The following is a 12,431-nucleotide window of genomic DNA, read 5'->3' on the forward strand; positions in this document are numbered from 1 at the left end:
AAATTTTGTGTGTGAAATTATTTCCCACCCATAGAGCCCTCTGAAGTCAGTCAGACGCTCAGAACCCCCCCCCCCCTTGCTGTATAATCTCCCCCACAGAGCCCTCAATAAATATTATACTGCGGGGGGGGGGGGGGGGGGTTAGAGGGTCTGAATAACTGCTGAGGTCTCTATGGGGGGATAACTCCTTCCCCCCGGAGCCATAAGAGTCAGACGCTCAACTGCAGAAATCACCCATATTAAGGTGTAAGCAATACACACAGGTCAACAATGCATATTTGTAGCAAGTAAGTAGATAGAGAAAATGTAGAAAATATATTTAGCAAGCAAATAGGTCTCAATATTCAATAATATAGAAAAACTACATAAACAGCAAAAATAATGATATTATAAATATAAGTAGCAAAATGTACAGAACACCGCAAAATATACAAATCAAAGTATAGAGGAACCTTAGTATAATACACAAGTACCAAAGGCAGACCTGTGCCTGAACGATGTGACATCGGCGCTGCCATGTGAGTACCTAGAAAACTTCAGAACCAGGGTAAAGTGCAAAATGTTACAAATAGATATATGCTATAATTGTGCAAGGTATGCATGACCCGAAAGAAGACAGCTGTAGTCTTGAATCTGCCCAAGGCCCAAAGGAATAACTCTAAGGGTATGTGCACACACACTAATTACGTCCGTAATTGACGGACGTATTTCGGCCACAAGTACCGGACCGAACACAGTGCAGGAAGCCGGGCTCCTAGCATCATACTTATGTACGATGCTAGGAGTCCCTGCCTCGCTGCAGGACAACTGTCCCGTACTGTAATCATGTTTTCAGTACGGGACAGTTGTCCTGCAGCGAGGCAGGGACTCCTAGCATCGTACATAAGTATGATGCTAGGAGCCCGGCTCCCTGCACTGTGTTCGGTCCGGTACTTGCGGCCGAAATACGTCCGTCAATTACGGACGTAATTAGTGTGTGTGCACATACCCTTATACTGATATTAAGAGACAAATGACCGTAAAAGTATGACCACCTGAATTCAATGGCGTACTAGCTCGCTCATCAGGAATTTATCTTGCTTATAGAATAGCCATGATTCCAAAGCGCTTATGGAATTATTTAGCCTTTAAAAATTGGAGACTTATAGCCAAGTTTATGGTTCCTGCAAATATCGTTCTGGAAAATCAAAGTCCGGCACTGCCATCTGCTGGATATATTGTAGCATAATTATTTTTGCATTATTAGTATAGTATTGTAATATTTGTATAGCAGTTTATAGTATTGGTACATACAGCCATTATATTAATAAAGCACGCTTGTTTTCTGCAAAATTAAATTTCAATATGATAAAAATAATAAATAAATAAATATATATATATATATATATATATATATATATAACACAATATGATAAGTGCATCAAAGTAAGTACTTCCGAAACAATCTAACAATGGCAGCGGGCAACTACAGTATCATTTTAGCTTTTAACTCTATGACTAGAACCAGGGCCGCCATCAGGAATTTCTGGGCCCCATACAGCCAAGGAGTCTGGGTCCCCTTCCATTACTGAGGGTTGTGCAACGGAAAGCAGTGGGCTCACGTTTGTATGTTATACGCATTAACTGATTTTGGTACTGATGTCAATTACAGTGAACGAAACCTTGGGTCAGGCACAGGACCGGTTAATGTCCTGGTTTTAATAACCGTTAATGCACCGGTTTTGTTCAATTCAGCCAAAACTTATCCCACTGTATGGCATACAGAGGTATACGTCGACCGGGGACATTATGGTCACTGACCATAAATGGCTTTCCCAGGGCTGGAGTCCTTGGGCAGAGCTTCTACTAGAACTCGGTCAGGGACTCCGGCGCTGTTCCTGATGTCCATATTTGGACAGTAATGTCAGGAGCTTCCCCAGGGCCAAAGTCTAAGGGCAGGGAGATTGCGATGCTCTGCCAGGGGACTCCGGCATTGGGAAGCTCCTGACATTACTGTCCATATAGTGTTTTTAGGTGCAGTATACGGTTTTTTTGCCGGATCTCTCAGGATGGAAAAGCATAGTCTACTACACTATTCCATCCTTCAAAAGAAGGTAAACCCCATTCACATGAGTTATATTGTAATTTGTATTTAATTTTCAGTGTGCAATCCAACAAGTATTTGGTCTTGTTTTTCTCAGAGCATGCTGGGCTTCCCTATTGTGTAAAAAAAAAAAAAATGATATATTTTACTTTTTAAAAAATGTAAAAGGAAAAAAAGGGAAATAAAGTAAAAAACAAAAAGTGAATATGTAATTTTGGATATGTTTTTTGACATCTGGTGCATGCCACTGGGTAAACACACCTAAATTCATATTTGGCAAATTCTGCCGATTTCAGCGATACCAAATGCGCGCGCATTTCTTACACGCTGAGAGCAAGGTGAGTCTGGCGGGCTCCTTTTTTCAGCCATGTGGCCAGGCCCCTGATGGCAGTACCAGTAGTACTGCCCTGATGGCGGCCCTGACTAAAGCTGTGTACCCCAGAGATGTTTGGCATGTACCCTCTTGGGTATATGTGCAACGTTTTGAGAAACTTTTTTAAAGCATCTTACAGAAGTCCTGACCTGAAGTGTTCCGTCATTATGTCAAATTCTGTTAAACCACTTATGGACACAGCCAAATGGCCTTGGTAACCAGAAGAATTGTATTATTATTTTTGACATCAACCCACATTCCAAGAGCCATCATTTATTTTTTTATGAACACTTAAGGTATGCAATATCCAGCATTATCACATAAGACAGTGAGCCAACAAGGTTTGTAAAGAAAAAACCAGTACATTACAGTCTGAAGATGAGAGTTTCTCCTATATTAAATGACAAATGACCAGAAAAAAAAGACATATGAGATATCACAAGCTCACAGTTCTGAAATATATGATCAGTACTTCAAATCTACTACAGATGTAATGTCAGTCTAGAACCAAAGGGGGCACTGTGCTTTGTATGACATGCTCCAAGATTATTACTGTAGTTCTCGAAAAACGAAACGTAACCGCCATGTTGGAAGAGGGCAATGATAAATGACAGACAATACATATGCTTGCAAGCGGCCGACATAATCTTGGTATTTACCATTACAAATATGGCCACAGACTTTCTCTTTTGACAGTGCGTACCATGCGGATGGACGTAACGCAGCGTCCTCCTTCCGGCCAATAGAAACATTACTCTCCTGAATGACGTCTAGTGTTGTGATGACATCAGAACGGCGGTAACGGAGAAAGCATTAGAGTGTGTGTCAGTGAGTGTATGAGCCGGGTCAGTGCCCGCTCCAGAGTCGTCACCTCGGGTTGGTCGTCATTTATGGGCAGCTTCTTTTGTAAGCTACGTCGCGGCCCCACATCATCCGGAGCCCAGCGGAGGAAGAAGCTGCAGCACCGGGACTGCTTGCTCCGTGCACCCTGCATGCTGTGCTTCTTAGTGCGGGAGCCTGCAGTAAGTGAGCCGGTGTACTCTGCTCCACGTACTGCTTCTCAGGACTGTGCCCACCTATCGCTGCTGAACACTTGGCAGGAGCGGAGCTGCAGTGGTCTGCACACTGTCACTTCCCAGGAGCACGACTCTGATACTCTTACCATGGTGTGTAAGCGGAAGAACAGTGGAGAGAACCAGCAGCCAGGCACCCCCTGCAAGCAACCCCGATGTTCCCCAGCAGAAGAGCAGGCACAAGAGCTGTCAGAGGAGCGGGCACATCCTTGTCCTGGGGGGCAAACTTCTGCTGGAGATGAGGGGCACCCCAGCACCCAGCATTACCAGGACCACACCCCCCCATGTACTGGGGAACCTACAGATCAGCCTACTGGGGATCCAGCGTTGCCCTGTACAGAGGAGCTGGCACAGCAACCTTCAAGGAATCCAGCACTGGACTGTTCTAAAAAAGAGGACTTGCCCGTTCCAGAGGAGCATTCCCAGTCCTGGACAGCAGGGCAGGGACATCCCACTTATGGGACGGAACCAACCAACCAGAACTTGTGCTGTGCTTCCTCTAGCGTCGGCTCCTCATCTTCCCAGGAGCAGCCGCAGACTCTCAGGGAAGCTGATCCTGAAACGCACAAGGTGGAGGATGAGCCGCTAAATATTAACCAGCTGCCTCCATCCCTGTTGCTGAAGGTGAGGTCACATGGCGGCTGTGACGTAGCTCTAAAAAAAGGGGTGCTGTCAAAGTTTTCTTGCTCCCTGTACAAATAAATAGTCAGAGTTGCCTCCCATGTCACCCCTGTCCTCTTCCTGCAGTATTGTAAATGTAGTCATGACATTGTACCCACATCATATGCCATTAACCTATAAATTCACATAAGCAGGCGGCAGCACTGCTGACTTTGGGTGCTGCAAACCTAAACAAATCAGTATAGTAGGAGGCCAAGACCTAGAGAAGGCGTCCATCCTGTCTGTCAAGCCAGTGACAAAGGACTTTACATGACAGTGACACCAGTGCCCAAGCAGTAGTGGCTACTAATAATAGTACTGTGGTGTAATCTAGAATACACCGTGTTAGTATAACTAATATATCATGCGCTATATTCCCCGGCACAGTACATCTAGTGGGGAATAAGGAACATGCTACTAAGCCAGGTGGATATGAAAGCACACCACCTATAAAAATGGCAAATGTGATGTTAATGCAGGCCGGACTAATCTTGGCCAGTTTAAGATGCCAGCGGCGATGTGCGAGAGATGCTTTACACATCACTTGAGGTTTTTCCCACAAGTACTCAGAATAGAGTGCCCCTTGATAGTTGCAGCAGTGCCCCCCCCCCCAAGTAAAAATTGTCACCCTATCGCTGCACCAAGGCAAAATTGCATGTTTTATTCAATTGCCATTTTACCACTCCCCTGTTCCCCAGTAGTCACAGCAGGCCCTGACTTCTTGGTGGACACAGCAGGGCCTCCCCTATTTCGTTAACAAGGCAGTAAGAGTGATTTGTGCTCTAGAAGTTCAATCTTGCCAACAAACAGGTTGAATCTCTCAGGTTACCAGTATTTCGGATTAGCACTGGTGCTGTGGACTGCATGCCCAGCTAGAAAAATCATGCAAAGAAACTTTACTAAAGGGTATGTATACCTTTGCAGCAGATCTGTCCCATACTCGTTGCTAACATACCTTTAGTAGGTGACAGGTCCATGGGGCTATGACTCCGGAAGCAGAATACACTGTGTTTGTTTGTAGCTTGGAACTATAGAGACACGTGGGTCTGAATAGGAGCTGTAAACCCCTAACAGTAGGAAGCTTTTGATCAAGAATGTGTAAAGGAGCATCAGTCTGTCTATTAGATGCATCAGAGCACAAAATAAAGGGTTGCAAAGGTATACATACCATTTTCAGAGGGGTTTTCCCACAATGGTCATTTCCCACCTATCCATAGGGTAGGTGATAAATGTCTGATCGGTAGGGGTTCTGAGCTTGGCTATCTATTCACATAAGGGTCTTGGAGAAGCTCGTGAGTGGTTGGAGTCCCAACAATCAGACCCCCACCAATCAGAGTTTTTTCACGTATCCCATGGATAGGTGATAAATGTCCATTGTGGGAAAACCACCAGCCACGGGCTACGGACAGTGCAAGTGCTGAAGAGGAGAGCGCGCATACCCGCTCTCCTCTCTCCAGCTCTTACACTGTCCGTAGCAGTGACACGCCCCCTTGCCAGTTCGGCAGAAGACTGATCTCAACAGCTGAAGAGTGAGTATGAGTGCGCGCACTCACTCTATCCTCCCTCTTGCTGTAACACTGTCCGTATCTGATTGGACAGTGTGACAACCATAGATAGGAACACGCCCCCTTGCCATTACACGCCCCATTGACAGTTCAGGGGGTTACTTAAATATAACGGGACCGATATCTAAATAACGGAAGAGGGTAGAAAAAAAATGTAAAGTGACCCAGGGCTTGTGCGGCCCTCCCCATTACATGCTGCACCTGTATGGGCAGGTGAAAGGTTCTCTAAGTTGCTTTTGTAGCTTTGCAGTAATTGGTTAGATTTGTTAATTCCAGGGATTTCCGATTTATACGAATATGATCATATGTATAATAGAGCAAGATACAAAAAACACAGGATGTCTCTGAAATTCTTCTTTTTCCTACAGATTTTTTCTCACCTATCATTGAATGAGCGTTGCCTTTCTGTATCTCTGGTCTGTAAATATTGGCGTGACCTCCTCTTAGACTTTCAGTTCTGGAAGCAGCTGGATCTCAGCAGTCGAAGCCAGGTACTCCGAATCCTATTCTAAATGTACTACTTCTTAAATCAACCAATCAGATTCCAGTTTTTATTTTGCAGGATTTTGAGTGGTTGCCCTGTTTTTATTCTACGCTCTCGTTTTAACATGTGACATGTTTTAATGCATAATCTATACTTTGCTGATTGGGACATTGCTTCTGGGGAGTGTAATGGTTACCGCATGTATGGAGGTCAGTGAGGTGATATCTGTCTGTCTTTGCACCTCTTAATTACTCAAGACAAAGCAGGTATCCAAAGGGGATGGTGAATGTTTGGATTACAGTACTGATCATTTCTGTTACACTTTACATAGATACATATTTAGGATGGTTGAAAAAAGACAAATGTCCATCATGTTAAACCAAGGGATGGGGGGAAGGGATATAGGTGAACTATAGAACTATGTTTCACTCCTATTTATCCAAAGGAAGGTTTTAAAAAACAAAAAACATATATATTGATATGTCCTCATATGACGACATCTTCATATATGCTCATCTTAACTAGGACCTTTTTGCCACTTTTTCCCCATATACAGGGTTTTCTGGGGGTCCTATAGACCATGCTAAAATCTAAAAATTGCAATACAAAAGACAATACAGGCCTAAAAGCCCATTGTTTATATGATTTCTAAATCCTTCTGTGTTATTTCGTTGGGGAAAAAAAAGTAATGACTGGTTCTCCTTTAACCCCTTAGTGACCAGACTATTTTAGGCCCAGTGACCAAGCTATTTTTTTCGTTTTTCTATAGTCGCATTAAAAGAGCTATAACTCTTTTATTTTTCCATCGACATAGCTGTATGAGGACTTGTTTTTTTGCGGGATTAGTTGTACTTTTTAATGGCACAATTTTGGGGTAGATATCATTTTTTGATTAACTTTTACTAAGAATCCTGAAATTTCGACATTGTTCTATATGTTTTCAATTCACGCTGTACACTATGCGGCATAAATAACATGTTACCTTTATTCTATGGGTCGGTACGATTACGACGATACCACATATGTAGAGGTTTTTTTATGTTATACGACGTTTGCACAATAAAAACACTTTTGAACTCAAAATATTTGTTTTTGCATCGTCTCTTTGTAAGAGCCGTCACTTTTTTATTTTTCCGTCAATGTAGTGATATGAGGGCTTGTTTTTTGCGGGACAAGATGTAGTTTTGATTGGTACTGTTTTGTGGTATATGGGCCATTGGTTTTTGGTCACCTTGCGGTTTAAATTACATTTTAACTTTATTGTTTGGGTCATTACGGTGACGGCGATACCATATAGGTGTACTTTTATTTGTTTTTTACACTTTTACTAAATAAAAACACTTTTTATGGGAAATTTTTTTTTTACTTTAGATCGCTGCTATAATGCTTTGGTATACCAAAGCATTATTGCCTGTCAGTGTAAAACTGACCGGCAATCTATTAGGACGTGCCTCTGGCGCGTCCTAATAGGCATATGCCCAGGGCAAACCTGGGGGCCTTTATCAGGCCCCCGGCTGCCATGACACCTCATCAGAGGCCTGCGATTGCATTTGCAGGCCGCCGATGGGGGACAGAGGGAGTTCGCTCCCTCTGTAAACAAGTTAAATGCTGCAGTCGCTATTGACAGCGGCATTTAACGGGTTAATCGGCTGCGATCTAAGTAAACTTCGTTCACGGCCGTTGGAGCAGGTGCCCGGCTGTCATTAGCCAACCGAGCCCTGGCTCCAGCCTGCACGGGACACCCGTGCAGGACTTAGACTGGGCCGCCGTGAAAAGGCGAGGGCCTAGCCTAAGGCGTATCGGTGGTCACTAAGGGGTTAAGCACTCTTTTTTGAACTACAAGATGCCCACTAAACAGGCCCTTGAACCATACTTTGAGAGGTAGGATGGGGGCTGTACACTGCTTCTGCCACCTTGATGGATCCCTGTCAGTTTGTCTTGCCTGAACCAATAACTGTTTTTGGGCATTTCCAAAGACCTTCAAGATCTCCACCCTCATTACAGAAGCTCTTTATAAAGGGGTTGTTTGCAATTAATGTGATCACATTTTCTAATTTACGTTTGGAAAAAGTGAATAAACCTCAGCATTTTCTTCAAATATGAGAAATGTATTTTTCCATAAAACACACCATGCAAAGTTTTGACCTCCAAGAGGCCTTTCCTTTTAAGGCCTGAGAAAGACCTCTTGGAGGTTGAAACTTCGCATGGTGTTTTTTATGGAACAATAAAAAAATTTCACGTTTGAATTTATCGCGGACGTTTATTAACTTCTTCCAGACATAAGCATTTATGGGTGAGAGCTGACCCAGCGGAACGTCTGTTGCAATCTTGGAGTGCCGGTTTTGTGCTGTTCCTATCCTATTCCTTTCCACTTTCTGATTTACATGTACTAAAAATGTTGAGGACAGAGCTCTTATAGACTTTAACCCCTTCACGACTGCCATACGGCTATATATGTTCTAACTGCTGATGCCAAGTGCAGTTAGCACGTGTATGGACATCGGCAGCCATGAACGAGTTTAATGAGTTCAGTTCTGCTTCAGTATGAGCAGCACTGCACTCACTCCCATGTGTGTCGGGGCTTTGAGAGCCCCAGAATACACCCCACCACTGTAGATAGCGCCACCCACAACCCCCGCAAAACCCTCTGTAGATAGCGCCACCTAAGCTCCCTCCAGCATCGGAACCCCTGGCCGAGGCTTCCCCTCCTAGAGGGAGCCCGTGCCGCCCCCCCCCCCTGCTGTAGATAGCATTGCAACCACCACTGTAAATAGCGCCACCTGAACTAAGTCTAGGAGCGGAATCCCTGGAGTCGGATCGCACTGGCCAGGGATTCCGCTCCTAGACAGAGCCACTAATGTCACTGTCTATTTTCACAGTGACCTTAGTGGCTCTCTCTAGGAGTGGAATCCCTGGTGTCAGATCGCTCTGTGTGGGGGATTCCACTACTGGAGATGCCCCTGCTGTCACTATCCATATATGGACAGTGAGGTCAGGGGCTACTCCTGGAGCGGAATCCCCGCTCTGGCAGGGGATTCCGCTTTTAGAGTTCACCCCTGACGTCACTGTCCATATATGGACTGAGACATCAGGGGCTTCCTGTAGGAGCGGATCTTCAGCCAGAGGGATTCTGCTCCTACAGGGTGCTACAGTGGTGCTATTTACAGGAAGGGGGTACCATTTACTGGGGGAGTGGCGCTATCTGCAGTGGGGGATATTGCTAAATACAGGGTGGATGTTGCTATCTACAGGGCGGGTAGCGCTATTTACAGGGGGTGTGGGACTGTGTAGCGTCCATGGCCGCGGGCAGTCCGGTTTACTTACCTCCCGACGTTCGCAGCCATGGATGTGTGAGCGCTGGTCCCCGTCTCCTTCCTAGGAGATGCTAGCGCTCACTTCCACTCCGGTCCGCTGTGTCCCATAGGGCGCGCGCGCGCACTGTCGTGCCCGCTCTTAAAGGGCCAGCACGCGCACATGAAAACCATCATCAACTCACATGATTTCCTGGACTATAAGAAGGCCTCTGCCCTTCTGATCCTTGCCTGAGTGTTGTTTGTCATATCCTAGTTTGTCTAAGCAAATGGTCTCCTAGTGTTTTCCAGTTCCAGTGTTCCCTGTTCCTGTATCCCGTGCTATCCTGGTCAAGTGCAGTGCTGCGCTGCAGTCGTGCTGTGCTGTATCTACGCCTGTCCTGCTGCTCCACGCCTGACTTCTAACTGCTGCCTAGTCCCAGCTGAGCCTCCCTTGCTACTGTCCGAGCTGCCACAGGTACCTTATACGAACTGTGGACTGTGACCTGCGCCCTGTTGGCCAGCTGACATACCACCACGAACCCAACGTGACAGTATGCTCAGGCCATGGACCCCGCTGGTAGATCCAAGACCATGACAACGTCGCAAGAGATGCGGGCGGATATGCTAGACCTCTGGTCTCGACAGGACCAACTCCTCCAGGCCTTGAACATTCTCGCATGTCGGCAGGAGGCACAAGCTGCCGTTCCTCAGACTACACCTCCTGGCAGTGTTGATCCTCGTTTTTATTTGCCACTTCCTGACCACTATGATGGAGACGCAGGCACCTGTCGTGGATTTTTGAACCAGTGCCAAGTCCACTTCAACCTGTATTCAAGGGCATTTTCGTCTGATGGCGCAAGGGTCGCTTTCATCATCTCTCTTCTTACTAGCAAGGCCCTTGCATGTGCGAACCCTATCTGGGAGAGACAAGGACCAGAGAACCGTGACTTCCAGGGGCTCCTCTGGACATTTTGCACAGTGTTTGAGGACCCTGGACGAGTTTCATCTGCAGCGGCTTCCTTGCTGAACCTAAGCCAAGGTGACATCTCTGTGGGCGAGTACGCTATCCACTTCGCACCCTGGCGGGAGAATTGTTGTGGAACAATGAGGCCCTGGTGGCTACATTCTGGCATGGACTGTCTCCTAAAATTAAGGACGAACTTGCCGCTCGAGACCTGCCATCTACCCTGGATGACCTCATCCTTCTGGCTGCCCGGATTGATAGAAGGCTCCGAGAACGGCTCCAAGAGTTTCGTCGGGAGGGATGTCTTAATAGTGCGGTCCCTACCTTGCAGCAACCCCTGCCTTCCTCAATGCTGATCCTCCTAAGGAGTCTGTGAGGATGGACCAATGTAAGCTATCTACCCAGGAGAGACCACGCAGACGCACTTCGGGACTCTGTCTTTTTTGCGGTCTCGGAGGCCATCTTGTGCGTCTGTGTCCCCAAAAGCCCCAAAGCCTAGGGTTGGTAGGAGAGACAATCTTGGGCAAAGAAGGACTCCCATCTAAATTTTCCATACCCGTGACCATAGTGCCCGGTGAGAAAGCGCATCAGGTCTCTGCGTATCGGGACTCTGGATCCACTGCTAATTTCATTTGTAGAGACCTGGTGGACCTTCTTCAATTACCCACTACCCCTCTCGAGAGGCCGTTGATTGTTGCATCGGTAAATGGACTACCCCTGCCAGACCCAGTTATAGCTGTGACCAAGCCGCTGCGGCTCCAAGTAGGGGCTCTCCACTCCGAGCTCCTCTCGTTGTTAACCCCGTGCTGCTGGGCCTTCCTTGGCTCCGACTGCATGCCCCAGTCCTGGACTGGAACTCTGCAGGGGTTCTCCAGTGGGGCCCTGAGTGTCACAGCCGATGCCTGGTTCAGATTAGTTAGACTCAGCCTCCTCTGCCTCGGTCATTGGCAAGGTTGCCTGGTCATTATGCTGCATTTTCGGACGTCTTCGGCAAAAGGGAGCCGAAGACACTGCGCCCACACCCGATGTATGACTGTCCTATCGAGCTGATTTCTGATGCATCCCTTCCCCGTGGTAGGATATAGCCTCTCTCCTTGCCAGAGACTCTGTCCATGTCTGCATATGTTAAAGAGAACTTGGAGAGGGGCTTCATACGGAAGTCTTCCTCCCCGGCAGGAGCCAGGTTCTTCTTCGTCAAAAAGAAGGATGGCTCCCTGCGTCCTTGCATTGACTACCGGGGTCTCAACCAAATCACGGTGAAAAATAAGTATCCATTGACACTGATCTCTGAATTGTTAGATCGTATACGTGGTGCCAAGATTTTTTGCAAACTAGACATACGTGGGGCTTACAACCAAATCCGGATTCGCCGGGGTGACGAATGGAAGACTGCATTTAACACCTGTGACGGACACTATGAATATCTAGTAATGCTCTTTGGCCTGTGTAATGCTCCCGCGGTCTTCCAGGAGTTCGTTAATGACATTTTCCGTGACCTCCTGTTTTTTGTGTTGTGGTCTATCTTGATGACGACATGATTTTTTTTCTGCAGATCCTATGACTAATCAGAGACATGTTCGTCAAGTTTTGCTGCGCTTTAGGGAGAATCGTCTGTACGCCAAGTTGAAGAAGTGCGTCTTTGAAAAAGATGCTCACCCTTCCTGGGCTACATTGTCTCGAATAGAGGTCTCAAGTTTGATCCTGAAAAGGTAAAGTCTGTCCTGGAATGGCCATGTCCTCAAGGCTTGAGGGCCATACTGCGCTTTCTGGGATTTGCCAATTTTTATAGACCGTTTATTCCAAACTTCTCCTCACTGACATCTCCTATCTCTAACCTCACTAAGAAGGGCATGAACGCCAAGATGTGGCCTCATGAGGCAGAGTCCGCATTCAATAGCCTGAAGAGCGCCTTCGCGTCAGCCTCTATCCTCCATCA

The 12,431-nt window shown here is 46.5% G+C and overlaps 1 protein-coding gene across 2 annotated transcripts in view; it reads left to right on the forward strand.

The window, feature by feature from the left end:
* Positions 1-3,147: 3,147 nt before the first annotated feature.
* The window catches only part of FBXL17 (F-box and leucine rich repeat protein 17), a 715,529-nt gene continuing 706,245 nt past the window's right edge, over positions 3,148-12,431 (forward strand). The window contains exons 1-2 of one of the 2 annotated variants that reach the window (XM_075836808.1): positions 3,148-4,153; positions 6,123-6,245. In XM_075836808.1, the coding sequence (XP_075692923.1) occupies positions 3,293-4,153; positions 6,123-6,245 (984 nt within the window). In that variant the 5' untranslated portion in view covers positions 3,148-3,292. The remainder of the gene's footprint in view (positions 4,154-6,122; positions 6,246-12,431) is intronic. The other variant, XM_075836800.1, reaches the window with a different exon arrangement.

Source organism: Rhinoderma darwinii, chromosome 1, assembly GCF_050947455.1.
Source record: "Rhinoderma darwinii isolate aRhiDar2 chromosome 1, aRhiDar2.hap1, whole genome shotgun sequence".
In the NCBI taxonomy this organism is placed as follows: Eukaryota; Metazoa; Chordata; class Amphibia; order Anura; family Rhinodermatidae; genus Rhinoderma; species Rhinoderma darwinii.